General features: G+C 54.6%; 7 protein-coding genes across 7 annotated transcripts; 4 read left to right on the top strand and 3 right to left on the bottom strand.

Annotated features, from left to right (window-relative positions):
- The first annotated feature begins 522 nt into the window (after positions 1 to 522).
- On the top strand, positions 523 to 1,331 carry PHYSODRAFT_354010 (hypothetical protein). Its single transcript, XM_009521866.1, has one exon. It carries the CDS (start codon positions 567 to 569, stop codon positions 1,209 to 1,211), a length of 645 nt encoding a protein of 214 aa, XP_009520161.1. The 5' UTR covers positions 523 to 566; the 3' UTR covers positions 1,212 to 1,331.
- A 1,192-nt stretch (positions 1,332 to 2,523) lies between these two features.
- Positions 2,524 to 3,315, top strand: PHYSODRAFT_480690 (hypothetical protein; the record flags this gene model as incomplete). The annotated part of the gene is made up of 1 exon (XM_009521865.1): positions 2,524 to 3,315. One exon carries the CDS (start codon positions 2,524 to 2,526, stop codon positions 3,313 to 3,315), a length of 792 nt encoding a protein of 263 aa, XP_009520160.1.
- A 363-nt stretch (positions 3,316 to 3,678) lies between these two features.
- Positions 3,679 to 4,074, top strand: PHYSODRAFT_462353 (hypothetical protein; the record flags this gene model as incomplete). The annotated part of the gene is made up of 1 exon (XM_009521864.1): positions 3,679 to 4,074. A coding segment is annotated over one exon (396 nt), but the record flags the coding sequence as incomplete, so codon positions are not given.
- A 693-nt stretch (positions 4,075 to 4,767) lies between these two features.
- PHYSODRAFT_359355 (hypothetical protein) lies at positions 4,768 to 6,439 on the bottom strand (the record flags this gene model as incomplete). The annotated part of the gene is made up of 2 exons (XM_009521863.1): positions 4,768 to 5,941; positions 6,299 to 6,439. 2 exons carry the CDS (start codon positions 6,437 to 6,439, stop codon positions 4,970 to 4,972), a joined length of 1,113 nt encoding a protein of 370 aa, XP_009520158.1. The 3' UTR covers positions 4,768 to 4,969.
- A 2,677-nt stretch (positions 6,440 to 9,116) lies between these two features.
- On the bottom strand, positions 9,117 to 10,726 carry PHYSODRAFT_284994 (hypothetical protein). The gene has a single exon (XM_009521862.1). The coding sequence runs from the start codon at positions 10,702 to 10,704 to the stop codon at positions 9,280 to 9,282; it is 1,425 nt and encodes a 474-aa protein (XP_009520157.1). The 5' UTR covers positions 10,705 to 10,726; the 3' UTR covers positions 9,117 to 9,279.
- Positions 10,727 to 12,249: 1,523 nt separating this feature from the next.
- PHYSODRAFT_296799 (hypothetical protein) lies at positions 12,250 to 13,602 on the top strand (the record flags this gene model as incomplete). Its single annotated transcript, XM_009521861.1, has 4 exons — positions 12,250 to 12,252; positions 12,297 to 12,885; positions 12,972 to 13,221; positions 13,308 to 13,602. The coding sequence occupies 4 exons, from the start codon at positions 12,250 to 12,252 to the stop codon at positions 13,600 to 13,602; spliced, it is 1,137 nt and encodes a 378-aa protein (XP_009520156.1).
- Positions 13,603 to 13,828: 226 nt separating this feature from the next.
- On the bottom strand, positions 13,829 to 14,695 carry PHYSODRAFT_296798 (hypothetical protein; the record flags this gene model as incomplete). The annotated part of the gene is made up of 2 exons (XM_009521860.1): positions 13,829 to 14,555; positions 14,667 to 14,695. 2 exons carry the CDS (start codon positions 14,693 to 14,695, stop codon positions 13,829 to 13,831), a joined length of 756 nt encoding a protein of 251 aa, XP_009520155.1.
- Between the last annotated feature and the right edge of the window lie 963 nt (positions 14,696 to 15,658).

The following is a 15,658-nucleotide window of genomic DNA, read 5'->3' as shown; positions in this document are numbered from 1 at the left end:
GTGACCCCAAGGCCAGCAGCTCGGAGGCACTAAACGAGAGGCGCTGCGTGAGTCCCGACTCGGGACTCCCGAGTACAAATGAAAGCGAGTGTTGCGGCAAACACCATCACGTTGAAGTTCCTAGAAACGTATCCATTTCTAAACAGAAGCGTTTCTAAACCTTGATTTGAATCATAAATCATTATTTGAAACAAGTCTGATATGGACCAATTCTCGGAGGTATATCGACTCCTACAACTACAACATATACTGAAACCTTGATATTAGAAAAATGAAGAACCACATATAGAACACTTTATCAAAATATATGAAGTTTCCTAGGAATCGATTCAAATCTACTCGGCATTCAGATTTGTGCCGCGATCCAACCTGTCTGATTTCCTTGACTCGGCGCAGCTGAGATCGATCCAAACGGGGTCAATGGTCACCCGCGTGGCTTCGCCGACTGCTCGCTCGCTGTCCTCGCCGTGTGGATAGTACGCTGCCACCCATTCCGGAATCGGCCAAGCTGCGGAAAAGTATCTTCCTCCTGTCCTCCCCCCCCCCCCGCCCTCCACCCTGCAACCATGAAGCTCTCCGTGTTCGTCGTCGCGCTGCTCGGGCTTGCGCTGCCCGCCGCCGAGGCCACGACGCACCTGCGCGTGCACATCCTGACCGAGAAGGCGGGGCTCTACCAGCAGTGCGAGTGGGAGAACAAGGCCGTCAAGTGCGACACGGGCATGTTCTGCCAGATGAAGGAGAAGCACTTCGGCTGGTGCCAGAAGCAGAAGCCCGGACTCAACGACCAGTGCGGCGGCAAGGGCGTGGACGGCCCCTGGGCCGTGCCCTGCAGCGGCGGCACCAACCTCAAGTGCGTGCTCATCTCGGACCAGTACAGCAAGTGCCAGAAGAAGACGGACCGCGAGAAGATCAAGATGCCCACGAGCCACCACAAGGGCGCGGACGGCGAGCAGGAGAAGGTGCCGCTCAACGGCCGCTGCAAGTTCGAGGACGGCCGCAAGAGCTGCGCCTCGGGCCTGCAGTGCATCGAGGACAGCGAGTGGTCGGGCAACTGTATGAAGAAGGAGGCCGGCCTCTACGACCAGTGCGCGGGCCAGGAGCTGCGCGGCCTCTGGAAGGCCTCGTGCCCCAAGGGCGCGCTCTGCCGCGAGTCCGACACCTTCTACAGCCAGTGTCTGCCGGAGGCCGTCTCGCGCGCCATGGACGCCTAGGCAGGCGGTGGCCGGCCGGACCCGTCAAGGCGCAAGGCGCGCCACCGCCCCGCGGGGGATTCGTAGTGTACATCGATCGACGCAAATTTCTTTTTATGAACATGGTATCAAACTGTTGACAACACACGCCCGCATACGCCGCTGAGTATTCCGTTCCCTGCTGTGATATCATGGTAGCAGCAGACTCTCGAACCCATGTCGGGACAGGTACGCACGCACCCATGCTGCCATTTGGATCCGTTGATAGGGGATTAAACATTACTTCTCTGTCCCACCTGAAAATGCAGTAAAATTTTAATCATCGATATCTCGAGAAGTAGTGGTCGGATTAGATAGCTGAAAGCAGCATTGTATAGCTCGCAACGATAGCTTCGTCCTCTATTTTTTTCAGATCGCCAGTACCAATGTTAACGGGGATACAATGAGATCACTGCCGCCCCGTGTCAGCGGTGATCACATTTTCCTCCGTACTTCGTCGAGGATTCATGTTTGTTGTGATGTAAAAGTATGTGCGTATTCGTCGTCATCTTGCGCACTCAAATAAATTGGTACGGTCTCTGTAAGGGCTGTTTTACGCGAGTGACAACGCTGTTTTAATTGGCTTCGATCCAGCGTTCTCGACTATATTTATAACCAATCAGGAATGACTAGCTCCAAAGCCTAAGATTAACAAAATATGTACCCACATTTTGTTAAATGGCTACAGAAGCTTCTAGACGTAATTGGCAGGTGTTGACTAGCGATTCTTCCAAACTGCCCACGCCGCCAGTCAACAGCGGCCGCAACCGCTGCGGAGGCACCTATACCTCGAGCCGCCAGCTCGGCGTGGGAAAGTTCAACGGACACTTTGCTTATATGGTCAGGTCGCTGGTTCCGCATGTACGTATGCTGTGGGTAGTCGAAAGCGCGAAACGATTTAGAAGTCGGTAAGTTTAAAGTTATTTGAGTTTTTTAACCAATCAAAATGCATATGTGGACCACATCAAATAAATCGCGTGGCAACCGCAGGGTTCTACTGCATTTTCAGGTGGGACAGAGAAGTAGTGGTGACGACTTTTTTTCTGTTAGAACGGGGTACAAGTGCAAGGGGGTCAAGTTGAAGCGCGCTGGTCATACGGACGTACCAAGTGGAAGCAAAAAAATCCGCCAAGAGCTCAACGGCCTCTGGACTCTGGAAGCAGCTTACCTACCACGCCGGAATGGGTAACCTGCTTGCTGCGTGCAGGCTTCGTCGCTCGCGGCGCTGCGGGCGTTCGGACTCACTTTCAATTCCACCTCCAAGACAACAAGCTCAACATTTCCACCGTTCGCTATGAAGACCTTCGCGACTTCCGCCGTGATCGTCATGACGCTCGCCGCCTCAAGTGCCTCTCGCGTTCACCTTCGCATGATGACGAGTGACGTCCAGGAGCTCTCTCCGCCGGTCGTGGGCGAGTGGGGGCAGTGCAAGTGGATCGACAAGCAGGAGGAGTGCGCCGACGGCCTCCAGTGCGTCGTGTCCAACGACTGGTACGGCCAGTGCCTCAAGAGCGAGGTCGAGACGTGGGGCCAATGCGGAGGCGACGGCTGGACGCTGCCCTGTAAGGCCGGCAACAAGTGCGAGAAGAAGGACGACTGGTACAGTCAGTGCGTGCCCAGCCCGGACGCGGACACCAAGGTCGGCGAGTGGGGCCAATGCTCCTGGCCGGGCTACACTGCGCAGTGCGAGGACAACCTCAAGTGCGTCACCAGCGACCTCTGGTGGGCCGGCTTCTGTGTCAAGAAGCAGGTGGACTACTTCGGGCAGTGCGGCGGCTACGGATGGTCGACGGACTGCGTGCCTGGCAGCGTGTGCGAGGACCAGGGCGAGGCGTTCTACCAGTGCATCCCCAGCAACGACGGAGGCAGCGTCCAGGAGTGGGGCCAATGCAAGTGGATCGACCAGCAAGTGAACTGCGCCGACGGCCTGCAGTGCGTCGTGTCCAATGACTGGTACGGTCAATGCTTGAAGAAGGTGGCAGATGCGTGGGGCCAATGCGGTGGAGCCAACTGGAGTGGGGCTTGTGCCGACGGAAACACGTGCGTGAAGAGGGACGACACGTACAGCCAGTGTGTGCCGAACTGATCGGACTCGGGCACCACTCGACCATTGCAGTTTATTTTCTCGGTAGCTTCATCACCCCCACTTGTATTTTGTTGCGTGAATCTGACGTAGGTAAGTAGGTTCCTAGGAGTTCAAGGGTAATCATTTGAATCAACTTGAATATGCTTTGCTTTAGTTCAAGAGTGTGCCGGTGGGTATGCGATCGAGCAAGTAGCGTTGAATTTGTTCTTGCCCTGTTCTCCACCAAAAATACTAAAACTCCACGCATCAAGCATCTCCATCGCATGGTGGTGCTGTGCCATTTCCCGTCTTGCGCGGATTGAAAAACTTGGTTTCCCTGTTGCTGACTTTTCTCCTCTTGTCCATCAAATGAGAAGTTTCAGCGTCCTGTTCGGGGCTGTCGGGCTGGGGATGGGAGTCTCAAGTGCGAATCCTGGGCCCTGGGAGCAGTGCCGGTCAGAGAATGGTACGGAAATTGCTTGTGACAAAGGATTGGTCTGCGTCCCCGACGTTGAGTACTACGGACTCTGTTACACGGAAGTCGTCGGCGAGTCCGAGCAGTGCGGTGGCTTGGGTTGGAACGTGAGCTGCGTGAATGGAACAACATGTGAGCGCCAAAATGAAGGCTGGGCCTCCTGTCAATCGACTGCGGATGCTCGAGGCCCTGGTGCGGAATGGCAGCAGTGCGACCCCGAGGACAGTGGCAACTTGTGCGCCGACAGCCTCATTTGCGTCGATGATGACGACTATCATGGAATATGCGTAAGGCAAGTGGCTGAGCTGTGGGGGCAATGCGGTGGATCCGGCTGGACCACGGACTGCGAGGATGGAAGTATTTGTGAGGTCAAGACTGCCACGTACAGTCAGTGTGTTTCGGACGATTCCCAGTCAGGAGGAGGAGATCCATCCGTCGGCGACGCCGAAACGCTAGCAACCATTGCGGCAGGTTTACAAGGAACTCTAGGCATCACCATGTCGTTCAAGTCTATCGACGTGGCTAGTCTTGTAAGACCGCTGGCACAGCTTCAGGAGCTTGCAACGGAACTCAAGAGCTTCCAGTGCTCGGTCCGCACGATCATTTTTCCAGACACCATTTGTGACGGTAGCAGTCAGGCACAGACACGCAACTCGACTTGACACTTCGAAGTATATATTGCACAGCGACGAACATCACCTTCTCGTCCGCTTATTTTATCAAGAGAGTCAACCTATTTTTTTTGCATTCGATTCGTTGTTGTGGATTAAGCACACTGACCATATATGAATACTTGCCAATGGTAAGTTACCATGAAAACACGGTTCATATTCCTGTTCTTCCTTTTAGGCCCCTCTCTCTGAATTCCATTGGCATACTTCTCAACGTCTTACAAACCCTGTGGCGTTCGTCTTGACGGAGATCAACTCTAAACTTACACGCATGTTGACATGCACTTCGTTCGACCTTGCTAGAAGGACACAAAAATATCGCGGGAAGAATGCAAAATCTTGTAAGCCGCTTGCTGTACCATGCAGCCTGCGTGCTGCTGGTAAAGCTTACCGCTTTAGTCATATTTTGTGTTAGCAGGTAGTGTATTGATTTTGATCACTAACTCTTCCAAGATCTAACGCGTCACTTGGTCGGCATGATGTTGGGGGGACGTAAAGATAATTTCCACACAGCACAGCCACGCTACGCTTACAGCAGGCTGCTGGCGACAAGAGCCATGAGGGCCACAGCGGTCGAGGCCATCGTCGCCGACGCAGCGCTGCTGCTACTGTTGCTTCCCTTCTTGCCGCTGCCGCTGCCGTCCGAGAGGGCCTGGGCGCTGTCAGTGGTCGAGCCCGACTTGGTGCTGCTCGAGCTCGAGCTGTCGTCCGACGAGGCCTTGGACGCGTTGGCGGGCAGCTCCAGATCGGGGAACGAGAAGTCCGAGGGGGCGGCCTCGCAGCCGTCGCCCGACGACGAGCAGACAGAGCAGATCTGCGAGTACAGCGTGCGGCTGCAGCCGTTCGCCGAGCTGGCGCACTTGGCGTTGTTCTCGTAGCACTTGGGGTTGGCCGCCGTCAACGTCTCCACAGAGGGCAGAGGCTCCATGTTGGCGCTGGTGCCGTTGCTGGCCAGCTCGTTGTACATCTCGACCATCTTCTTGGCGCGCTCCGAGTTGGCGTCCTCGTCGCCAGGCTTCTCCCAGAAGTCGATGGCCTCGTCCACCTCGAAGCCACTGCCGGTGTTGGTGGCCTTGAACTCCACGCCACCGTCCTCGCAGAACTCCGTGTAGTTGCTGTAGCCCATCTCCGTGATGCCGACCAGGTCGTCGATGTTCAGGTAGCCCAGGATCTTGTAGCCGAACGTGCACGTGACGCCATCAGGCGACGTGCCCATGGGGCACAGACCGCCCGGGTACTCGGCACGGCACTCGTCCGTCTTGTCGGCACGCAGCTTCTGCGCGCACGAGTTGGGGAACGAGAACCAGTAGTTGCCGGGGTACGGCGCGCGCGGGTCCGACGTCTGCAGGTTGCTGCCGACCATGGGGCCGATGTCCGGCTCGCCGTCCAGGCCGTAGTAGACCTTGCAGTCTTCGGAAATGTCGTCGCCCTCGTCCGTGCACTTGGCGCCGTCCATGGCCACGAACTCGCCGTACTCCGGAGGCGTGTGGCTCTCGTAGTACTTGATGCCGTACGTCGGCTGCACGATGGTGATCTCGTAGAACACGACGTACTGCATGTCGTTCTTGCGGTGGCACTTGACCGACTGCTCGTTCACGTTGATGCCCTCGGCCTGCACGTACATGAGCGCGCCCTCCACGGACGCCGTGTTGACCGTGTCCAGGTTGTTCATGTACGCCAGCTCCGTCGTGTCGCCGTACTTGGACAGCCAGAGCTTGGCCTCCTCGTTCCACACGGGGGCGTCGCCCTGCACGCGCGCCTGCACGGACGTGACGGCCTTCATGGTCCAGCCGTTGTTGGCCGCGGCCAGCGACGACGAGCCGCTGGCCTGCGTGGTGGCGGCCGACGACGCCGTCACGGTGCCGGAGGTGGCCGCGGAGCCCGAGCCGGCTGTGGTGGTGGTGGCGGCCGAGGACTTGGTGACGGCCATCTTGAGGTCGGCGGCGGAGCTGAGGGGCATGCCCAGCAGGAAGCACACGAGACCGAAGCGACGCCACATCCTTGCTGTAAGTGGACTGGAAGACTACAGTAGGTAGACCGAGCGATGTCTGCGGGACAAAGCGGAATGGAAAATGAGCTCGCAGACAACGGCGACTTTGTGCCCCAGGATTTGCGGCATTAGAAATTGAGTTCAACATCTGATATTCGTAATTTCAGGGTGCTAAATAAGGGGGACCCGCTTGCTCAATAGGGGTGCTTTACTGGGTGCGAGTGGAAATGTGATGAAAATTTCATCGTTTGGTAGTAGTCAGCAGAGTAGTAGCGATAGTAGAAATACTACTACTACTACTATAGCACTACTATAGCACTGGGGTCTGGGCTTCATAGTAGTGATATAGCTATAGTATCGATAAAAAACGCCACTAGTAGTGATAATATTACTACTACTTTCCCGAACTTCAACCCACGTCAGATCTTTAACTGGACGTCCCTTCAACAATGTACGGGATATCGGGAAAAGAATAAATTCGGTTTTTCCTGGCGAGTCTAAGAATGCTGAAACTTTGCATATCTACTAATATGTCCATCAATGCCAAAGTGGCTTCTCCTTTTCTTGCCCCGTTCGGCAACGAGGACATGGAGCGTAGCCCCTTACTATTTGCCAGTCATCTTATTCGCGATCTTTCATCCCAACCTGAAAGGTCACACAAATACATATATCTTTTTATATGCTGCAGAAATAACGGTAAGAAACATCGCAGAGGCGCCAGGCAACGCCAACTTTGAGTATAAATTGCTCGAGATCTACATACATTTAGCGCTTCATACAGCGGCATTACCCAAGCTAGATGCAGGGCTTTCTATCCATGTCGGTCTCAACGGCGATGTTCCTATCATTGAAGAGTTAAATTCGCCGAAATCACAGGTTTCCGACCTGTCATGTACATTCATGAAGGGACGCCCAGTTAAAAGGCGCGCAAATTTGGTGGTTCTCAGCCCTCCCCTCCCCGCACTTCGCGCCCCCTCGCTCATTTCTGAAAACTCAAGCAGGGAACAAGCCGTTAAAGCGCGGTAGAAGGCCTGTCATTCGATCGTGTATTCACCATTCGAGTAGTCCGTCGACCTCTCAAAACGAAAGGGCTGCCAACACGCATCATCTAGCTTGGCTAATACTTCTACCAGCCGGTTCTGCAGCAGCTCGCGCCTTAGCAAGTTCTTCGAAACGGATAGCAGCGCTGAAGTTCAAGAACCTTGAGATCACCGGAGGAGCAGAGTCAGTAACAGCATCCCCGACGACATCGTCCATGGTGTGGAAGCTCGTCTACTACAAGGACAACGTATGTATGCTTATTTTTTGCTGTATGTGAACCCGGGGACGTGCTCACAATTGTCCTGTCTTCAGGGATCTAAGTGCAATTTCCCGAGAGGTGGCTGGTCCTGGTGCGTGTCTGAGTTACTGTTGTGCTCAAAGCTGCTAAATCTCACTGTACAAATTCAGACTTGCTGATGTCCTCGTCGACGTTGCAGTCAGCTGCTACACATGCTCAGTTTAGCTGGGGCGTGATTGTTCAACAGCGTTCCTAGAGCGTGTGTTCCGGCTGGTTACTTCGTGGCGAGGCCACTACGAACAAGGATTGACAAATATCGAGTACGCAGACCAATTACACTGCGGCACGGGCGTCTTATCTCGCCGATAGTGGGGATAGTAGTACTATAGTAGTGCTATAGTAGTGCTATAGTAGTGATATTAGTAGTGATATCTACTAATGGCGTTCTCCGACTACTAATATTAGTATTAGTGATATCGGCTCTGAGCCGGGTAGTAGTAGTAGTATCACTGCTAGCCGAAATTCTCACTACTACCAAACCCTGGATGAAATGATGGATTTTCCGTTGATACCGTCAGCCGACGCTTTAGCCTCCGCTTTAGGCGCGGAATTAGCGGTAGAGGGCGCGGATCGTTTCGTTGACGTCGTCGCGGGTTTGAGGCGGGACGTCGATCAGTCGCGGCAGCTGGGGGCGGGTGCAATGCCATGTGCGCCCTGTTGTCGTCGGCGCGCTCGAGGAGCCAGCGCTCCATGCCCGGCACGTTCCTCTTCGCCACGCGCGACCGGGCGAGCGGCGGCGGCGGCGGTGGGCAACTCCACCGCCGCAGTAACATACGCCCAACTCTCCTCCTTGAACATGCGCGCGATTTCTCTATGCCGGCCGGAATGGCTACACGTACTCGATGCAGCGAATAACAGGAGCCTCCGCCCGCCGCCATAGTCGCGGCATAAGGCCGCGGATCCCGTCTTATATCGGGCTGGCCTGCACCCGATCTACTCGATTCTCGGCTGCGCGCGTTGAAGTTACGCGCGCATTACAGCTTTGCCACCAACATTACAGCGCCTGAACACGCCAAACGCGACGCGATCACCAAGCTAGTGTCGCCCTCCGCAAGGCCACAAACTCAGTGAAGGCCTGCTTGATGCCCTTCGTGAGCACTGTACCTGTTGTCTCCGCAACGAAGGAGAAGGAATCACCAAAATCTTTTGGTGGAGACGATTTTGCTGTTCGCGGTCTCACCAACATGCGACATCAATTCTCTCAGTGTTCGTCCGGAGGGAGTAGCGATACACATCGAGCTGAGGGATACATGTACTGGACACTGCGAATCACGAGTGTGGCCGAGGCAACAGAGCGAAGGTAATAAGGAAAATATATGATAACGAGCGTCGTTGGCCGTCTCTTTTCGATACCGGAACTTGAGTTTACTTTGAATTCACAGTAGCAAGCCCTACGAATCGCTGCCAACGTGGCTAGGCCCGAGCAGTCCGAGGGTGCTCCGTTCCCCACTCCGAAGCGGCGGCGTTTGCAGTACCATGAACATCAAATGTCATGTACAAATACACACGCTTACAGCAGGCTGCTGGCGACCATGGCCACGAGGGCCACAGCGGCAGACGTCATCGTCGCAGTCATCGGGCTGCCCGAGGAGCCGGTCTTGGTCGAGTCCGACGAGCCGTCCGACGAAGAGTTAGAAGGCAGCGTCAGCTCCGGGAACGAGAAGGACGAGGGAGCGGCCTCGCAACCGTCGGCATCCGACGAGCACACGGCGCAGATCTGCGAGTACAGCGTGCGGTTGCAGCCGTACTGCGAGCTGGCGCAGGCAGCGCTGTTCTCGTAGCACTTGGGGTTGGCCGACGTCAGCGTATCGACCGACGGGAGCGGTTCCATGTTCTCGCTCGTGCCATTCTTGGCCAGCTCGTTGTACATCTCCACCATGATGGTAGTGCGGTTCGAGTTGGCGTCCTCGTCACCCGGGTTCAGCCAGAAGTCAATGGCCTCGTCCACCTCGAAGCCACTGCCGGTGTTGGTGGCCTTGAACTCCACGCCACCGTCCTCGCAGAACTCCGTGTAGTTGCTGTAGCCCATCTCCGTGATGCCGACCAGGTCGTCGATGTTCAGGTAGCCCAGAATCTTGTAGCTGAAAGTGCAGTTATCACCGTCCGGCGTAACACCCATGGCGCACAGACCGCCAGGGTACTCGGCGCGGCACTCGTCCGTCTTGTCGGCGCGAAGCTCCTGCGCGCACGAGTTGGGGTATGAGAACCAGTAGTTGCCGGGGTACGGGGCGCGCGGGTCCGACGTCTGCAGGTTGCTTCCCACGGTAGGGCCAATGTCCATCTGGCCGTCCAGACCGTAGTAGACCTTGCAGTCTTCGGAAATGTCGTCGCCCTCGTCCGTGCACTTGGCGCCGTCCATGGCCACGAACTCGCCGTACTCCGGAGGCGTGTGGCTCTCGTAGTACTTGATGCCGTACGTCGGCTGCACGATGGTGATCTCGTAGAACACGACGTACTGCATGTCGTTCTTGCGGTGGCACTTGACCGACTGCTCGTTCACGTTGATGCCCTCGGCCTGCACGTACATGAGCGCGCCCTCCACGGACGCCGTGTTGACCGTGTCCAGGTTGTTCATGTACGCCAGCTCCGTCGTGTCGCCGTACTTGGACAGCCAGAGCTTGGCCTCCTCGTTCCACACGGGGGCGTCGCCCTGCACGCGCGCCTGCACGGACGTGACGGCCGTCATGTGCCAGCCACTGCTGCTGCCAGAGGCCGACGAGGTCGTGGCGGTGGTGCCCACAGTGCCCGCCGAGGACGACGAGGTGTCGGCGGCCGAGACCGTCCCCACGACGCCCGAAGATCCCGAGCCGGCGGTGGTCGAGGTGGCGGCGGCGTCCGAGGACTTGGTGACCGCCATCTTGAGCACCGCGGCGCTGGAGGCCGAGCTCAGAGGGGCCCCCACGAGGAAGCAGAGCAAACCGAAGCGACGCAACATCTTGGTCTCGGATATCTTGCGCAAATACCGGAATGGTTCATGGCGATCGTCCAGCACTTTTGGGTGGGTGTAAAATACCTGATATTTTTGTGTTTTGACTGCGGTTGAGTATGCGGGATTTGGTGCTTGGGGATCGGTCGGGCACAAAACAGCAGCCCTTTTCCGTTCGGACTGCACATCGCGATCATTTTCCTCTCAGCTCCGTGTCGTGCCCGTGTCGATAGGACAGTTCAGGGCCCTGGTGGCGACTATTGCGCGCGTGTGTGGAGGATAATGCGCGGTTTGCAGCGCTCACCTGCTCGCGTCGGGACGAAGAGTCCAAAGTCTCTTTTGGCGTGAACTCCTAAAACGTAGGTACAGTCGGCGATCTGGGGTGGAACGACGCGGGGAACGGTTGCAACCGGCTTGAGGGGTGCGCTGGAGCTGGCGATGGAGGCAACAAACCCCCACCGAAGCCGAGGCGAGTGATACGGCACAATCCCTTAATCTCTGAGTTGGTGACGAAAGTGTTTGCCAACCTCATGTGTTTGACTACAGCCCCAGCATGGCAATGGAGTATGTACTGCCGCACTCTGGGACACCGACGTCAACTGTGTGGCTGGGCCCACCCGAGCACGCAGATGGCTGCCTTGCGACCACAGCGTCTGCTTCGACTGGAAGCTACTAGAATAGCGCAGACGCATGCGGAGAAGTGCATGTGCGCTTGCATTTTGGTCAAGGTTCGGTAAGGTTTTTCCTTCACAATCTGTACAACTGCTTCCTGCCAGACAACTTCTTGCTGGGGCAGGTGTTCTGATTGACAGCCATTACAGGAAGGCAATCACCGGGGTGAGCTACCCGGGCGCCAACTTCAGCACGCCACCAAAACATCGCACACTACTTAGTACTGCCAGCATGTATTGTGCCTTTCAGAAACTTTGGCCAATCTGACCTCAAAAAGGTGGTCTTAAGAAGGAGAGGGTAGGGTTAAACCTAGGATTTGCTGTTAGCCCTGCATCGGATTACGGAAGTCCTCCGTCTTCATCTAAAGGGTACCTTTTTGGAAATTAGGACCGAATGGCCATGTTAAGCTGGCCATTCGGGCCTTCGTAGGACTAACGAGCCCTTCGTAGGACTAGATCACGTCAGTGTGCCTGACAGCATTTGTGGCAAATGCATAGTTTGGCCACACTCGTACAGGCGGAGACTCTGGCAGCACCGCAGCTAGGTCACCATGCCAGCGTGGAGCTACGTACGGGTACGTGTGCTACAGCCTGTAGCCTACAGGTATAACGGTACTGCACACGCTCATTTGTTGGCCTCCCTTCGCAAGCAATTCGCTCAGATTACATTCAGTTATTGTTTATGCACGGTTTTACTGGCCTTGGTACTAACTTTTATGAGGTCTTACGTAGGAGCAAGACTCCTACGTAGGACCTCAAATCGGACGGCGTTTTGGCAGAAAGGCACAATACTACACCACGGGTAACTAGATACGCTACAATACTGTATTCTGCTACTGGACTGATTCCCGTAGCTAAATTCCGACAGATTTATCAGTTAAAAATGGTCCGTACAAATTGTGTATAAACCGCAGCCCGAAAGCTGTACAGATAGCTAAATCTAGTACAGATCTTAGTGACCTTCACTCACACGTATCAGGTGAAGCTAAGCAGCACGCAATTTGGTGGTCTTGTGATGTGAAAGCACTCCAAGCCACGAAAGCCACCCTGAAGCAAACCAGCGCGCCTGCGTCCAAGAAGACCACCAAACCGAAAGCACGCCGGGGAGCCACTGCAGTGACTGCGAGCGCAAACAAGTCGGCACCGAAGCGAAAGAAGAAGACTGGATCAAGTGGCAGCACTGGACATTCCGAGGCGACAGCGAGGACAGCTCAAGACGAAGATGCAGACTCGGATGAACATGATCATTGTGAAGAACGTGATGCAGAGAGCAAGGACCCGAACGCTCAGGCCAAGGCGAAAGGTGGCCGTCCCACCGGAGCCCAAGGCTTCAATGAGTCTGATACAATGGCGCTGCTCACTCTTATCGACGAAATTCTCTCTCGTGGCGCCAACGAATGGGATCGAGTGCGAGAGCTGTACAACGAGCAGCATGCAGAAGTCGAAGAACGAGCTACGCGCACTACCGACTCGCTCAAAAGTCGATTCCGCCATGTCCTAGCACCAGCCGCACCAAGTGGTAAAACGCGTTGTTCCCCGTTGACATCCAGAAGCGGATCGCGGCCAAAGTACACAACGTGACGGTGGATGATTCGCAAAGTGTAGAGGACACCAGCGATAATGACGACTTTGGCGAGGACAGCGACAACAGTGAGGGCGAGAAGGAAGACCACGAAAGCAATTCAGGAAGCCAGAACACCGTTAATTCTTGCCCGTCGACACAGGAGTCTTGTTCAGCCGTGGCAGCTTTTCATCGTCAGCGCGACGCAAAGAGCAAACCACCACAAACAGTGGCTCCAAGCGGTCTCGTCAAATCCAGCCGAAGGACCTTCAGCGAGGTTCCAAAGCCACCAAGGTTAGCAACAACCGAGTGAGCCGAGGCAGCGGGAAGGCATTGTGGACACGCCACACAGAAGAGCAAGCTTTGTACCGGGGCAACAGGGAGATGCAGCAGTTTTTGTCGGTCCAAAACGCTTCGCTTCAAGACGCAAACACAACGCTAAACACCCGAGTGGCGGTGCTGATTGCGGAAGTCGACAGCAAGCGTGATCGCATATTGGATCTGCGCGAAGAAATTCGTGAACTGAACGATCAAAATCGACGCAACGAAGAAACCAATGCTCGCAATGAAGAGACCATCCGACGCCTTCGGGACGATGTTCACCACCTCGATCAAGAGAACCGCCGGCTGTATGATGATAACTGTCGCCTCTACGAGTCGTCGCGCCAGTGGTAACAGCTACCCAGTTACATCGAGGACGTCAGCCCCCGCCACGTTTTCATATTCGTCTTCCGCAGCTCTCCAATTTTGATAGCAGCGTCTTACGCGTCCAAAGTGTCGGTAAGCGCAGCATAGTAGCGTCTGATGCGGTCGGAAGCTTGGATGTCGCGAAACATCAGCGATTCAAACTCTTCATATAGCGTTCTGCCTCCATCCAGCCATGTCTTCTCGTAGACGGTTTTTATCTGGTTGATTCCGACCTGGCGAGTTCGCACTTGGTGTAGGCGAGCGCAGGTTCGATGACAATGGAGCGGTACTCATCATCATCCGCTGGGAGCGGCATCTTGAGCCTTGCAAACGAGCCTTGTAGAGATCTCATCCCCCATTCCGCTGCTTGCCGGGCAGAAACCAATTCGCTGTTACGCGCCATCAGTGCCTCTAGTTCATCAAACCGGCCTTGCTCACGGAGGATACGCGGCTGGCGTGAGCGCTTCTTCAACGGCGTCTGGATGCGACTTGATATTCCTTGACGCGACCTTGGAAATGCTGAATCCGCTATGGCGAAAAACCCTTCTGGCGTTTTATCTTGGAGCTTGCCGTACAGGTCTTGAGCCACGGCAGCATCGTGCCAACTACCGGGAGCATTCATAAGTGCGCAAATGATAGTTCCGTCCGGTGCAAACACGAAAACGGATGAGCAGTAGTGCGAGCATGTCCACCCATTGTACTGGGAGTTTTGAGTGTCTTCGTCGAGCGATTCAGCGACAGGAATCTTCACACCATCGATGAAGCAAAATGCCCCTGACAGACCCGGATGACGGTCCGCAATGAGGCTGGCGAAGTACTCGAACTGCTGCAACGTTCTGGGCCACGAAATTCTACCGTCGGGGGCCAGCTTAAGTATTTCGAGAAGAATCTTCAATCCGAAATTGATGTAGCGGCTGCGAGCCGGCTCAAGCCAAATCCGTCTAAAATCCGTCTATTTTTAGACATCTGTACCAAATCTGTACGAAATCTGGCTGATAAATCCTACGGGAATCGGTCCACTTTTTCAGTCTAATGCTTTGAGCTCGCACTACCGGAGATCGACGCAATCCGTAGCGCTCATGGGCTCGAATCTCGAAAACTTCAAAAGGATTTTGACTTTGTTACATGTACATGTACTCTCATTGACGATTACAGGATTTATTGTGCGTACTGCTAAAGATTGCAGTCTTGAGGTCGCCGACATATATTAGCTTCAAGCAAAAGATCGGCATCGCTCTATCCATACAGAAGGTGGCTCCTTCGAGGGACGGCATATAACTGATCACCTCTAATAACTACTATCAATTCATAGGGTTGCATACTAATCCTTTATACCCCAACCCCCAATAATAAAATCCCCGTCTATGATGAATATATCAGGTGTCTCTCTAAGGCGCCACCGTGAAAAGTGCGCCAACAAAATCCAGATGGGGCGCCAGCAAAAAGCAAAACAGGGCGCGAGCAAAATACGTAGACGGCGCATCCCCTCTTACAGCAACAGCCTCCCGTAATGCATCTGACACTAACGCCCATGTACATCAGTCATCAGTACCAGTATTAATTATCTACACGCATTCAATGCAGCATAGGTTGTTCTGCAAAGTAAACTTGCATTTAGAACGCATATTAAATCAACTGCTTGATAGTCACTTTCGAGTGCATCCGGGATTCAATTTAGCTCGAGTGGATTCATATTAACTTGACCAGATTCACGCACCAACTCGAGCGCTCGAGTTGAATCCACAGGAAAAGATTCACAATAACTCGAGCACTCGAGTTAATCTGAATCCGCTCGAGCTAACTTGAATCCAGACTCACAATAACTCAAGCGGTCGACTTTTAAGTCGGCCGCTCGAGTTAAAAGTTGAATCCCGGCAAGCTAGACAAACGTCTCGTTGACATCAAGGCATATGACGCTGCTGCAATGAAATAATTAGTATCGAAAAGCGCATATTTAAGTAACTGAGTACGAGCTAGCGTGAATCCGACGGAATTCATATTTAATCGGCGCAAGCTCATGTGAATCTGTGGTCATGACAACATC

The sequence above is a fragment of the Phytophthora sojae genome, assembly GCF_000149755.1.
Source record: "Phytophthora sojae unplaced genomic scaffold PHYSOscaffold_2, whole genome shotgun sequence".
Lineage (NCBI taxonomy): Eukaryota > Oomycota > Peronosporomycetes > Peronosporales > Peronosporaceae > Phytophthora > Phytophthora sojae.
This window is presented reverse-complemented; position numbering and strand designations above follow the sequence as displayed.